Below are 11719 nucleotides of genomic sequence, written 5' to 3' on the forward strand. Positions count from 1 at the left end.
GCTTACATTGTAAGAAGAGGTATTAAAAAAAAGGAAAACTCAGTCATCAGACCGGGCGAACCATTACACCTTCTTCTACGTTCTAAGTTGCCCGCTTGACACGTCCTTCCCGTGCACTTGGTCAAAACTGCGCCCTTTGAGCACATCGGCAACTCCCCCGCCCCGTCACGCTTCCATTAAGCCAGGCTCACACTGTTAGCAGAGAATGGTGACTCGCTTCCTTCCGGTCCGTTAAGCGGAGGCCGGAAGTGTTGTTTGCAGCGTTTCTGGGAGTGGAAGGGAGTCAGTAGCGGCAGTCAGGACAGCGAGGGGTTCCCTGAAGCGCTCGGGTTCTCGCGGCTGAGCAGGGTGAGTGGTGCTCGCGGTCGGGCGCGTGAGGCCCATGCCGGGGCGCATCCCCTCGGGACGGCTTGGGGTGGGGGGGCAGTGGCGCTCCCCGGGCGCCGGGAGCGCACCTGGGCAGGTGTACCAGCCGGTTCCCGGGTTTCGAGCCCCAGTGCCAGCTCCAGCATCGAAGTCCGCGGCCGGAAGCGGCCCAGACGCCGACTTCGTTCCTTTGCCCAAACTAGGAGCTCGGGAAGTGTGGCTTAGTCTGCTAGCGCCGCGAGCTTGGGCGGCAGCAGGCTTGCGAAACCCGAGCCCCGCGGAGCTGACTCTGGGACTAAGTTTAGTTTATAACGTAAACTTGCCCGATTCAAGAGAGTTTGCGTAAAAACTGTAGCCCAGTGCGCCCCCCTCCCCCCCCCACCGCGCTGCAGCTGTTGTTGCAGCTGTGTGGCTACGTTTAGTGGGAATAACCACCTCAAATTAGCAACTTCCTCAGCTCAGTGTCCACTTTTGTAATTAACGTTTTATTTTTAAGTGATATTTGGACAAAGAGGCGTTCGGGGTTTAGTTTACGGCTCCAGAAAAACTCCAAAATACAATACCGTGTTACTCTTGGGTGGAGACTCGGGGTTAAGTCAATTTCCCAAAGTGTTTCCTTTTAAAGTAGTTGAATTGGTTTATCAAAGAGTGTATCAGTTCTTTACAGAACTTTGGAACAGAAATAAGCGTTAGGTTGAGATTTTAACTTAAGTGCAAAAAGTTTTATATCTAAAGGTGAAGAAAGTGAATGTTTCCTAAAATTACTACTATTTGTTTCATGTTCTGGAAGGCTTTTGATAAAACTTAACCAGAAAAAGCTTTTTATTTAAAAAAGTGAGGCTTTACTGGCAAGTGAACCACGACAAAGAATTGCCTTTGTCAAGTGCTGAGAACTTTTTGGGTGTGGCAGTCTGAGGGAACTAATCCTACCTTCTACCGGAAGTTTGCGTAGGAATTGAAAACTTGTTTTAGTTGGAACGGAAGCACCAGCCTGAAAATGTACTTTTAAAAAGCCGTGGTTAGCACCAAAAAATTACATATACTTAGCTTTAAAAAAAGAAGTGCATTGATTAAATGAGACGGTAGATTTGGTCTGGATTTGGAAAGCAGATACTACGTGCTCTCACATTAGGAAGTGTTTTCTAAAATGGGAGTTCTTCCTTAAAGAATATAATCATATTTCCAGAATACTATCAATTTGAGTGTTCTGTAGAAAAAGTCTTCGGATTAGTTTACATTTATTACCACTACAAGCGCTGGACTCTAGGATTCTAACTAGGGTAATCTAATGTAATATTGGTATGGATTAATCCCATTTTATAAATGAAACCAAAGTATCTAGAAATTCTGAAAAATCTTCTGGTTGCCCTTGATGTGTGGGGAAAGCCTCTTTGAGGATCTTTATTTTCCATTTCCCTCATCACTTAATCTAGTCTAACATCTTCCTTACATAGTTTGTATCCCTCCTTTTGTCATAACCCTGAATGATTCTCTTCCTATTTGATCAAGCTAAAAGGATAAATCTAGAAATTCATTACCACCAACACTCCCCTTCCCTGATTAAGACAAGATTATACTCCTTCAGATCTGTAAACTGAATCTCCTTGACTGAATCTCTTCTATATATTTAATAGAAGCTGGCTCTGCAAGTCTGTGGGTTTTCAAGTTCCATACAACACATAGCCCTTCACACCAAAGATCTTTCATTAAATGCTTCAAAAATACACTCTAGACTATAACTTAGGATGAGTGAGGACATAACTCGGAAATCTCAGGTGCCTTCATGGCAATCTTCCCACCCTAAATAAAGAATAGTTACATTGATGAATAAAATATTTTCAATTTTACTTTGCCGTAGCTTATGAGAGTTCTGTGTTTGCTGAAGGCTTGTTACATGAAGAGGGTTACAGGTTGACTCGTTTGGGGAGAGTAAAAGTGGACAGCATATTAGAATCGTAGCAAGGAGGACAATGACAGTATCTATCATCAGTGATCTTCTCCTTCGGATCATAGCACTGTTCCTCATTTGGCTCCTTCTCCGCCAGTGTTTATTCCACCCATACTTTCAGTTTGGTAGGGGAAAATAAAAAACACCCTTTGCTTATTTTGAAATAACTGACTGCAAAGCTGAACTCCCTATCACTAAAAGGATCTGGGTTTCTCGTGGGAGATAAACTCACAGATCAGAATCCAACCTCCTTGAAAAAGTAAAGGCCCATGTAGTAACTTGCCCAACGGTATACTACCAGTTTTTGGTAGAATTAGCTACCCTAATTTGTTAGAATTAAGACTAACATTTAAGTCTCTTAATTCGGACGTCTTGTAGCTTTTAGGATTTTTCAGTCTTCTCCCCCCGCCCAAATCTTTTAGAAACAAAGATCTTTTCTGAACTCACAATATTTGATAATCATGTACCACCTTTGAGTTATTTTTCATTTTTGTTATGCATTGTTTTAACTTGAGAGCCATACTCCTGGAATGAAAACTATGTGACTCATTTCATAAGTTGAACCAATCATCTCATTTCTTTAAAGTTGCCTCCCCAACTATATTTTAAGCTCCTTGAAGATAGCACACCGACCTTACATTTCTTAATTCTTAAATAATAATCAGCGCTCATGACATTTAATGCACGTGAATGTAATTCTACTGATCATATTAAAGGTCAATGGTTAAGTATCGAATGAGCTAAAGAAAAATTCTGTGAGACCACTGTCAGTGCTGACCCAAAAAAAACCTTTATAATGTTTAAAACTATGTTAGAATGCATTTACAAATTTAAAGAATGCATGATTTTAAAAAGGCTAAATAGGGGACTTCCCTGGTGGCACAGTGGTTAAGAATCCGCCTGCCAGTGCAGGAGACACGGGTTCGAGCCCTGGTCCGGGAAGATCCCACATGGCCGCGGAGCAGCTAAGCCCGTGCACCAGAACTACTGAGCCTGCACTCTAGAGCCCGCGGGCCACAACTACTGAGCCCTCGTGCCACAACTACTGAAGCCCACGCACCTAGAGCCTGTGCTTCGCAACAAAGAGAAGCCACCGCAATGAGAAGCCGCCCAACCCAATGAAGAGTAGCCCCCACTCGCCGCAACTAGAGAAAGCCCGCACGCAGCAACGAAAACCCAACACAGGCAAAAATAATAAATAAATTTTATTTAAAAAAAAAAAACAGCTGTAAAAAGGCTAAATAGGAAATACATCAAAATTCAAGAATGAGAGTGGGTGTGTGTTACTTTATAATCCAAACTAAGTTTTAAAAAGGTGTATAGAGGACCCGCACCAAATTGAGTATTATGAGTTTTTTTGTTTTGTTTTTTATAAATTTATTTATTTATGTTTGGTGGTGTTAGGTCGTCGTTGCTGTGCACGGGCTTTCTCTAGTTGTGGCGAGCAGGGGCTACTCTTCGTTGTGGTGCGCGGGCTTCTCATTGTGGTGGCTTCTCATTGCGGAGCACAGGCTCTAGGTGCACAGGCTTCAGTAGTTGTGGCTCGTGGGCTCTAGAGTGCAGGATCAGTAGTTGTGGCGCACAGGCTTAGTTGCTCCATGGCATGTGGGATCTTCCCAGACCAGGGCTCAAACCCACGTCCCCTGCATTGGCAGGTGGATTCTTAACCACCACGCCACCAGGGAAGCCCTATGAGGTGTTGTAGATTTAAAAAATCAGTTGTATCAACCATTTAACCTATAATTTTCATCAGCTTCTTTGTTCTTAAAATAACTGACATTTGTGCATCATTAGGGGAATATAATGCAGTCAAACAAAACAGACTGTTTTTAAAGATGTGCTTTGTTTTGCAAAGACATGGCATACCTAAAATATTAAAGAGATGTGGACTGGTAAATATATGCCACTTATTGGGTCTCAACCGCTAACCCAAGTCCTGGAGTCCATTTAAGAGATGGAAGAATAATACATATATGCTGTAACTCCTTGTAGTTTTTAAAACTACATTTAGAATAGAGGGGGACATTACAGTTCCATATAGTTTAGATAATAGTGGGATTTACTGCGTCCAGAGGTGTTACAGAGTGAAAATATGCATTCATGAAAGGGTGATTAAAGGAAACTTGGAAACTAGGGAAGAGTATATATCATAACTGCTGTGTCACGTAGGGTATATCTTACCAGCAACACATTCCAGTGTATCCTAGGAGTGCTATATTTAATGGACTGGAATTTGTGACTCTCCTTTGTGGAATTTCCTTCTAAAATCTGAGAACAGATTTAGCTTTAAAAAAGAAATCTGAGGCAGAGTCAGAGCTTTTCTAATTATTTCCATAATTGAATTTAGCCTGGCTGATGTGGTGCAATCAAGGAAAGAATGTAAGAAATTTTTAAACTCATGTGGAGTGTTGTGTTCTAAAGCCACTTTGCAGTACTGACATCTAGGTAGTACTTCATTCTTTGCAATCCACAGACTTATTTTTAGAGTAAGGGCATAGTGTTTTGCTACATCATAGTTAAATGTTGTTTTCAGAACGCAAGCTTTAAAATTGTTGTCCTGGTCAGAGAGTGAAATCAGTAGTGCCTATTTTAGACCTGCTTCAAAGAATATAACTGAATACAGTGTCTTAGTGTTGTGGGTTAGAGGTCTTGCAGACTGCCATTGCCACCTCAGCTCTGAAAGATGGTATGGTAAAATTTTATTATCTGATGACTCTGGGATTTTTAACTTCAAACAAATTTTTATAGTATTAAAGATTGTGTTGAAAGGAAAATTACCTCTTCATCTTAGGTATTATTAAACGTTATTTTTAACTTAAATTTTACAGGGATAAATTTAGATTAGAGAGCAAAGGTAGTTTCTATACCTCTTAAAATGCTTTCTAAAACTTTTTAAAAACTAAATTGCTTTAAAAATTTTTATTGTGCTCTGATTTTTGTTTAGAGGACTTAGTCACCTCAAGTGATTTAGCTTAGCTCTGTGCAACAAATTGGTTAGGATAGAGTGGAAATATTTACAAAACTTAATTATTGATGAATTACCTTTGGAGTTTTCTATACTTTTTCAGTTAGCCTCTTAACAGATATCTTTCCTGAAGTACTTTGATTCCAGGAGTGAGGGTGCGATAAGAAATGTTAGTTGCGAGTGGAAGAATGGTATTTGGCAGTAAGATTAGGAGATGAAGACCTGTCCCATCAGTTAATCCTCCTTCCTTCTTTCTGTCCACATTAGAATGGGAGGCTGGTTTCAGCTAGGGCTGCAGAGGATAGACCTGTTGAAGATGAGTTAGTCCCTCAGTACTCCATAGCACTGATGTACAGAACCCAACGTTTTTTGTTTCTTGTTTTCTGTATTGTTATTAAGCTAGTAGATTGGGTTATTGGTCCTTAATCAGCTGTCCAGTAGTACTGGGGACAGGAAATCTTGTTGATAATTCTCTGAGCTTTGAATTAATGTTGGTCGTAGTTTCGTCACAACTGCTAAGGATGAGTGAACTCAAAGCATGAGTCTGGTTTTTCTCTTTGTAGATTGATTCTCTGCATAATGGTATCGATTAGTTGAGAGAGATTTTTGCCAAGTGATACTATCCTGTGGAATAGTCTTTAGACACATCTCTAAGTGGCTCAAACATATCAGGAAGGTTGGTTCAGTTTACTTTTTGTTATTTCTTGTATTTCCCTTCTTTGTTAGGATTTAACCGCCACCATGTCGAGCAAAAGAGCAAAGACCAAGACCACCAAGAAGCGCCCCCAACGCGCAACCTCCAATGTGTTTGCCATGTTTGACCAGTCACAGATTCAGGAGTTCAAGGAGGCCTTCAACATGATCGATCAGAACAGAGATGGTTTCATCGACAAGGAAGACTTGCATGATATGCTTGCCTCCCTGGGTAATGATCAGTTTTAACATTAATGAATCAAATAGAATTTCTATAACACCTTTTATATTTATTTCTTAAGCCAATCTAACGATGCTTTGTGAAGCCAATCTAATGATGTTACAGTTCACTAAGATTCAAAGTCCGGAGCACTGTTTCCCAAAGCGTGGTCCCCGGACCACCTGCAGATTTCTGGCCAAGTCTCCGGGTTAGGCTGGGGGCCAGCCGTGTACGTGCATGCACTGCAAACACTGATCTTGATTATGAGAGCAGTGTTATTCCTCCTGACATCCCAGTGGAACAGCACACAGTCTCCAGACTCTTAAAACGGATCCTATTCATTGAGAAGACTTTTTTCCAAATAGTTTTGCTATCTTGAATGCAAATAGCAAACCGTTTAAATGATCATCTTTCTTGTCAAAATGTTTACCATGATGAATTGTTGATGCGTTTTGTGGTGTAATTATCACCCTCTTAAAATATGACCCTCTTTTTTGTTTAGGGAAAAATCCAACTGATGAGTATCTGGACGCCATGATGAATGAGGCTCCAGGTCCCATAAATTTTACCATGTTTCTCACGATGTTTGGTGAAAAGTTAAATGGCACCGATCCAGAAGATGTCATCAGAAACGCTTTTGCTTGCTTTGATGAAGAAGCAACTGGTAAGTCTGAGGTAACCTTTAATTACCAAGTGATTTAATTTTTGGTTATGGCAACTAAAATATATAATAACTTGAAATATGATGACATATAATACCCTCAGGTTTATACCATACCTGTTTTGGGGGATTTTGGGGGACAGGTTTTGCTTATGCCTTGTTAGTCACTCCACTGCCTCTGCCCTTAAATATTTAATTTACAATTTAATAGGTATATTTGAAACTTCTTTAGGAAACTTACGTTACTCCTTTACTAGAATAATTCCACAAGGGTCAGGCACTCAGTAAATGTGTGTCAAATGAATATCTTTTACTGGAGCAATCTTGGAAAAAGTTTAAATTGCTGTAGGCGGTGATACCAGTACAATCCTATGTTTGTTTATCAGGTACCTCTCAGCTCTGAGAGTGTTTAGCTCTGGTATCTAACCTTTCCCTCTGGAATCAGGTGCCCCGGTTTCATAATCCTATACTGCATAATAGCTGTGTGATTTCAGGCGAGTTACTTAACTTCTCTAAGTCTCTGTTTTCTTATTTGTAAGATGGACAGTAATATTACCTACCTCATAGGGTTGTTGTGAGGATTAAATGAGGAAATGAGATAGTAGCTTACTGCCTGCATGGAGTGAACTCTCAAAGACACCCAAAAGGTTAACTAAATACATGCCTGATAAGGGGGTAACTCACATGGCAAGTTTTTGAGAAGGAAGGCACACCCTCTGGTTACACATTACTTGGACTAAACAGTCCAAGTATAGTTTGGGCATGGAAGCATAGTCTCCCCACTCTGGCTTTCAAGGCTCCACACGATAGAACCTCATTTGGCCTGTTCAAGTAGACCACCCTCAACTCTTTCTAACCTCCTTCCAGACTCCTCCATGCGTTGTTGCCCTGACTTACCTCCACCATTTCTGCCTCTGCCTTTCCTCCTTATACCACCTCCTTCCTCCTTCCCCTTGAAATCAAGACTCTGAACAGTTATTTCTGGAAGGGGTAGGGAAGGGGCAGGCAGAAGAGACTTTTTTCCTGCTAAAAACATTTGTGTATTGATTGAATTTTTTACAGTCAATGGGTATTACTTTTTTAGTGGAAGGGAATAAAACCATAAAAGAGTAAAGTGTCTTATTTATTCTTCAAAGTCATCTCAATGGTCACATTCTTTATAGAGCCTTACCTGTGTCTTCATACTATTTTCTCCTGACCTCTGGGAAAACTTAAAACTTACTATTTTCTCCTGACCTCCCTTTCCCTCTCCAAAGTATTTTATGTATGTCTCTACTGGCACATGCTCTACCTGAGCTTCTACTTTAGTTGTGTGCTTATTTCTAATCACAGTCTCTCCCTGCTCCCAGGATAATGGCTGTGTCTTCACCAGCATTACATTCCCATCTTTGTAACCCCTCCCAGCTCCTACCACAGTCCCTTGCACATAGTCAATGATGATTTTACATGATAGTTGAATGACTTGGCTGGAGATGAGGATTTATTTCCACTAGCTAAAAGGCTAAGATTTGGAGAACTTTTTTTTTTTAATCTAGGATTGAATTAGCAAAAACAATCCATAAATCTAGAGTTTCTTTTGTGAACTGACCTTACACTTTAAACTCATAGGAAATATATTATCAATGTTTTAGCTTAATTTCACATACAAGGAAGTTGTCAGATTTTTCTTTTTTTACTTTATGAATTTCAAAATTTCTGTGCTTGAATGGTCATTTATTACCTTTGGATTACTGCGTTAGTGGGTCTCAATCATGATTGCTCATGGGATTTACTTGGGGAGCCTTTTAAAAATATCAGTAACAGATAATAAGTCAAGGGTGGCCTCTGGGGTTGTTTTGTTTTGAGCTCCCCGGATGATTCTTATGTGCAGTCAGGCTTTATGAGAACCCTGCTTTCACGAGTCCAGAGTAGAAAGCATTCCTCTCAGCTCACCACTATACCCCCAATGCCTATCCCAGTGTTTGCAACATAGTTAATGCTCAAATATCTACTCAGTGTTTTTGCACATCCTGGGCCTGAACATATTTGTTACTGAATCTAAAATTAGATTTGTTTAAAAAAATTTTTTTAATCTCATTTTACATATAAAGAAAAAGAAGGAGGTAAAGTGAAATGCCTGAAGTAACATAGCTTGTTAAAACTGGACCTCAAGACTTCAGTATTCTTTCCACTGAAGCACTTTATCGATGTTTATGATGATTTTAGTGTATTTACTTGTAGAGTAAGTGTGACCATGCTACTCTAAGGAACCATGAGGCTTAGATTCCTTAATCATACTTTATGGCTTGTGGTTAGGCATAGGTTTAGCCACTGTTATCAAGAGATCAGGAGATGGATGTCAGGTGAGGTCAGTAGAGCAGAGCAGGTTAATGTCACTAAGCAACAGGGCATTTTCTAGGCAGCTGTCTGCTGAGGCTGGCTTTAGCATGTCAAGACCTCATACTTCATACATTTGCATGCTTCTAGTTCTTAACATACAGCCCATGCTTAGTCAAGTGTGGGTGCCCCTTGCAGTTACTCCTTCGAGTAGTGTGTCTTCTGATCCCTGCTTCTTTTGTCTGTAGGCACCATTCAGGAGGATTACCTGCGAGAGCTGCTGACCACAATGGGAGATCGGTTTACAGATGAGGAAGTGGACGAGCTGTACAGAGAAGCACCTATTGACAAAAAGGGGAATTTCAATTACATTGAGTTCACGCGCATCCTTAAACATGGAGCGAAAGACAAAGATGACTGAAAAGAACTTCAAATTCCAGCCAAACTTTCCTTGTTGCTACTTTGGGTATTTCTGAGACTTTCTCTTAGAGCCTATTGCATGCCCTTAGCTTTACAGCTTTTGCCTTTCTTGTTGTATTTATTCTCAACCATTTGGGGCACATGCATCTCTATAATTCAGACTGGAAATGGGACTTTTTGTCATTTTCAGAATAGAAAATAGGGTAGTTTAACTTACCCCTACCTTCCCCTCCCCCAATAACTGCAGTCTACAAAGAGTCGATATATTTTTTCAGAGAAAGTTATTCACTCAATTTTTTCTGAACCATAATTAAACTTTATGATAGAAACTTACTTGTTTAAAACTTCTTTATTTACCAAAATTGGCTCTTGTTGGTCTTGGTTGCAATTTTTTTTTTTAATTAATTAACTTATTTATTTTTGGCTGCGTTGGGTCTTCGTTGCTGTGCGCGGGCTTCTCATTGAAGTGGCTTCTCTTGTTGCAGAGCATGGGCTCTAGGCATGTGGGCTTCAGTAGCTGTGGCTCAAAGGCTCTAGAGCACAGGCTCAGTAGTTGTGGCGCACGGGCTTAGTTGCCCCGCAGCATGTGGGATCTTCCCCGACCAGGGCTTGAACCCGTGTCTCCTGCATTGGCAGGCGGATTCTTAACCACTGCGCCACCAGGGAAGCCCTTGGTTGCAACTTCTAAAGAAAGGTAGTGGAAATTCCCTGACGGTCCAGTAGTTAGGACTCCGTCCGCACTTTCATTGCCAAGGGCCCGGGTTCAATCCCTAGTCAGGGAACTAAGATCCCACAAGACGCGCGGCGTGGCCAAAAATAAAGAAAGAATGGTAGTGAGGCAAATCCTAGAAAATAATACGGTTGTTAGACCTCCCCCTTACTCCTGCCAGTTTTCCTAACAATCCTACTCCTCTACTATTCATTCTTCCCCCTTTTTAAAGAAAGCCAATTTTAACTGCCTTTATTGAGTTTCCTGCACTTTGCCTTCCAATTTTAAAAATAATTTCCTGTAAAATTTACATGTATGTGATAGCTTTGGTAGCTTTAAATCCTAAAGTTTAACATAACCTGCCAACATCACCCCATACCTGTTCTAATCTTTTGTACATAACTTCATGTCATTTAAAATTAGACCAGGCCACTGAGTGTAATTTTAATTTGTCCTAATTTTTAAAACTATTTTAGCCCCAAAGGTTCTATGGAATGCTTCTACCAAAAAGGCGGATTTTTTGTATTGTATTTCAGAGTGTTGGAAACACAATATGGTTGTTGTTGGTTTGTTTTGGGTTTTTTTGTATATAGTTTCTTTTTATCACACAGTCCTCATTGAAGTACCGTGTTTATTTATGCAGAGATTCACATGAGTTCATTTGTGAATCTTTGACATTCCTGACCTGCCTGTGGTCAGAACAGCTGAAGCTACATGTCTGGGAAAGTGAGGTCATTATTTCAATCCTAAAAATAACTTCTGCTATTTGCAGGAATGCAGGACTGTTTTCAGAGTTAATCAGGAAATGGTAGACAGTTTCATTCACTTTGGGCTTCAAAAATCTGACTCTCAAGGATTCATAAGTTTAAGAAAGATCTTGAAACACTGGGGGGAAAAGTTGGGTGAAGAGGGTTGACAGTTAACCTGTGAAGATGAATAATTGATAATTACTATAACTTCATGTTTTATACTACTATTAACAAGACTGTCCTTGGACAAAACTATTACCTCATTGAATATGCAATTACTGAATGCCTTCAGGGCAGCAGACCTTTACACTCAACAGGATAGGTGAGCTAGATTCCTTAACCTCAGGAGACCAGCTTAAAATAGGAGTAGAAGGACTAATAACAAGACTACTCTTGGCCCTTTCAAGATTAGAATCTTAGCACCTGCCTTAACTCTGCCTTTAATGTGTTCCTGAATTTCGTTCAGTGGTTTAAGCAAAGTACTTTTTCCAGGGTATAGCCATGATGCTGAAATTGTTGAACTAAATTTACATTTCAACTGAAAAAAAAAAATAACTTCTGCTTTGTTAACAAATTTCCAGTCAAGAACAAATAACATTGTTTCCGTACTGAAAAAAAGGTAGCCTCATCTACTAAAATTATCTCTTGCAATATCTCCACTTCCATTTCAGA

General features: G+C 40.3%; 1 protein-coding gene across 1 annotated transcript; it reads left to right on the top strand.

The window, feature by feature from the left end:
* Positions 1-211: 211 nt before the first annotated feature.
* LOC133075936 (myosin regulatory light polypeptide 9) lies at positions 212-9922 on the top strand. The gene is made up of 4 exons (XM_061170412.1): positions 212-348; positions 6006-6204; positions 6695-6856; positions 9418-9922. The coding sequence occupies exons 2-4, from the start codon at positions 6021-6023 to the stop codon at positions 9588-9590; spliced, it is 519 nt and encodes a 172-aa protein (XP_061026395.1). The 5' UTR covers positions 212-348; positions 6006-6020; the 3' UTR covers positions 9591-9922.
* The last annotated feature ends 1797 nt before the right edge of the window (positions 9923-11719 follow it).

Source organism: Eubalaena glacialis, chromosome 15, assembly GCF_028564815.1.
Source record: "Eubalaena glacialis isolate mEubGla1 chromosome 15, mEubGla1.1.hap2.+ XY, whole genome shotgun sequence".
Taxonomy (NCBI): domain Eukaryota; kingdom Metazoa; phylum Chordata; class Mammalia; order Artiodactyla; family Balaenidae; genus Eubalaena; species Eubalaena glacialis.

Excerpts from the sequence above, each read along its gene's own strand:
- LOC133075936 (XM_061170412.1), top strand. The coding sequence starts at position 6,021 with ATGTCGAGCAAAAGAGCAAAGACCAAGACCACCAAGAAGCGCCCCCAA. Across the intron at positions 6,205-6,694 it reads TGATATGCTTGCCTCCCTGG|GGAAAAATCCAACTGATGAG; the intron begins GTAATGATCAGT and ends TTTTTTGTTTAG. Across the intron at positions 6,857-9,417 it reads CTTTGATGAAGAAGCAACTG|GCACCATTCAGGAGGATTAC; the intron begins GTAAGTCTGAGG and ends TTTTGTCTGTAG.